Source organism: Protobothrops mucrosquamatus, unplaced genomic scaffold, assembly GCF_001527695.2.
Source record: "Protobothrops mucrosquamatus isolate PMUCROS unplaced genomic scaffold, P.Mucros_1.0 scaffold462, whole genome shotgun sequence".
Taxonomy (NCBI): Eukaryota; Metazoa; Chordata; class Lepidosauria; order Squamata; family Viperidae; genus Protobothrops; species Protobothrops mucrosquamatus.
Genome location: NW_015386783.1, coordinates 508,461 through 510,636, shown reverse-complemented (window position 1 = coordinate 510,636; position 2,176 = coordinate 508,461). Strand labels below are relative to the sequence as shown.

Below are 2,176 nucleotides of genomic sequence, written 5' to 3'. Positions count from 1 at the left end.
TTTTGTCCGCCATTTTTTTCCCCCTTTTCCGGCGGGTGCCTTACCTCCCTTGGGCTGGGCCAGCTGGTGGTCGGCCTGCTCCGTCTCTGCCGCTTGCCAGCTACGCCTCGGCCGGCGCAGGGGGCGGAACCACGCATGCGCGGCGCTCCCGGGCAGGGAAAGTCCTCGACTTACGACCGGTTGGGTAGTCCTCGACTTATGACTGGTTTAGTCCTTGACTTACGACTGGTTTAGTCCTCGACTTACGACCGGTTGGGGTCGCGGCATTAAAAAGGTTGAGAACCACTGCGCTAGAGAATTGGGGCTTAGTGGCGGAAATTACATTTGCTTTCTGATTTCACACATTCCAGGCAGAACTAAGAATTTGCTCTCTGGCCGGTAACAGAAGTAGAACCAACGGTGTCTCTTCCGGTTTCAAACTTAAGTTTCTAGTGCTGATTGAGCAGAGGTGATGTCATGGAGCACCCACAGCCATTTTAACTGCCCAGAGAATGAAAGAACAGGAATTACTTGCAGGTTGCAAAAAGGAAGCAAAGTCTGTGGGTGGAATTGATAGCTCAGGTTACTTATCAGCCTGAAAGAACAGCGTGTGGGTAAAAGAAGGAAGGACAAGAAGAACAGTGCTGAGCCAGAGAAAATGAAGGGCCCAAAGAAGGAAATCAAGGATAGGGAAGAAGATTAGAAACTGAAGAAAAAGAGGATCAGAGAATTTCTAAGCATTCTTGAGTGAATTGGAAGGTCGATTGGCTAAGGAAACAGGACCATTAGATTGAAAGCTGGGCACCAACATAGATTTTTTTTTTTTAGGATAGTTCCTGTACAACTATCTTGCCTAGCAATGGAAATTGTAGACTCCATTGTGGTCATAAGGACTACCTGTGTGGCTGATCTAGACTCATGTCTGTCAGACTTCTGGCTACGATATAGACTTGGGATTATGGTCACCTGACCTCTGTTCAGAACTGGGAGGTGCCTGTTCAAGTACATCAACTGGGTTCATCTCACCTCCCATATTAATATCTACATGATATTAGAGCATAGAACGTAGAATAATACAGTTGGAAAGGACTTTGGAAATCTTGAGCAAGAGACCCTATACCATTTCAGACAAGTGGCTGTCCAGTCTGTTCTTAAAAGCTTCCAGAGTTGGAGCTCCCACAAGTCATTCCACTGGTCAATTGTTCCTACTGTTAGGAAATTTCTCCTTGGTTCTAGGCTGCTTCTCTCCTTGGTTAGTTTCCAAACCATTGTTTCTTGTCTTGCCTTTTGCTGCTTTGGAAAATAGTTTGACCCCCTCCTATGCTTTCATGTCTCTCTGAGTCCTTCTTTTCATTAGATTAGACATCCCAATTCCTGTAACCGTTCTTCGTATGTTTTAGCCTCCAGCCCTCTTAATCGTTTTTGTAGCTCTTCTCTGCATTCTTTCCAGAGTCTCAATATCTTTTTTTTATATTGTGACCAGAACTGGATACAGTATTCCAAGTGTGGTCTTACTAAGGCTTTCTAAAGCGGTACTAGAACTTCACGTGATCTTGATTCTATCCCTCTAGTAATGCAATCGTCATATTACAAGATGAGCATTGGACTGAGCTGCTTCTAATACGTTGAGAACATCTAGCCGTTTGCTGTTTTAACTTCAAGGAAGCATTTGATACCCTTGACTGTCACCTCAGGTTCAGCAATGAGATGGATGAAGGTGACGAAGCTCAGATGTGCCGTTGGCTGGTAGGAAACCAGACCCAAGAATTGAGATTCCTGGTCTGCCAGTGCCTGCTTATCCTCAGCTGTCTCTGGGGGACAGCTGTGGCTAGGAATACATTTGCACAAATACCTCTGGTGCACCAGCTGCAACCATTCCCGAGCTCTTCGGATTTGACAATAGCGATCCATGAACTGGTGACATCTCTCTACTGTTAAAGGACCTCCAGAAACTTCAGTGGGTACAAACTGCATCATATAGACTGCCCAACTAGTATTCATCTAACAACAATTAAAGATGTGTGTCGGTTGTTTTGAGGCATAATGTGTGGGTTAAGACCTATCTAGGGAACTAACCCGGACCATAAAGAAGGCTGCACGCCCAAGAATTGATGCTTTAAAATTGTGGTGTTGGAGAAAACTCTTGAGAGTCCCTTGGACTGCAAGGAGATCAGGCAATCCTAAAGGAAATCAATCC

At 45.4% G+C, this 2,176-nt stretch overlaps 1 protein-coding gene across 1 annotated transcript in view; it reads right to left on the bottom strand.

Moving 5' to 3' along the window:
• The window catches only part of PURB (purine rich element binding protein B), a 4,941-nt gene extending 3,086 nt beyond the window's left edge, over nt 1-1,855 (bottom strand). The window contains exons 1-2 of the mRNA XM_029284246.1: nt 1,832-1,855; nt 1,669-1,722 (exon numbers count right to left, since the gene is read on the bottom strand). Of these exons, the coding sequence (XP_029140079.1) occupies nt 1,669-1,722; nt 1,832-1,855 (78 nt within the window). The remainder of the gene's footprint in view (nt 1-1,668; nt 1,723-1,831) is intronic.
• Nucleotides 1,856-2,176: the final 321 nt, after the last annotated feature.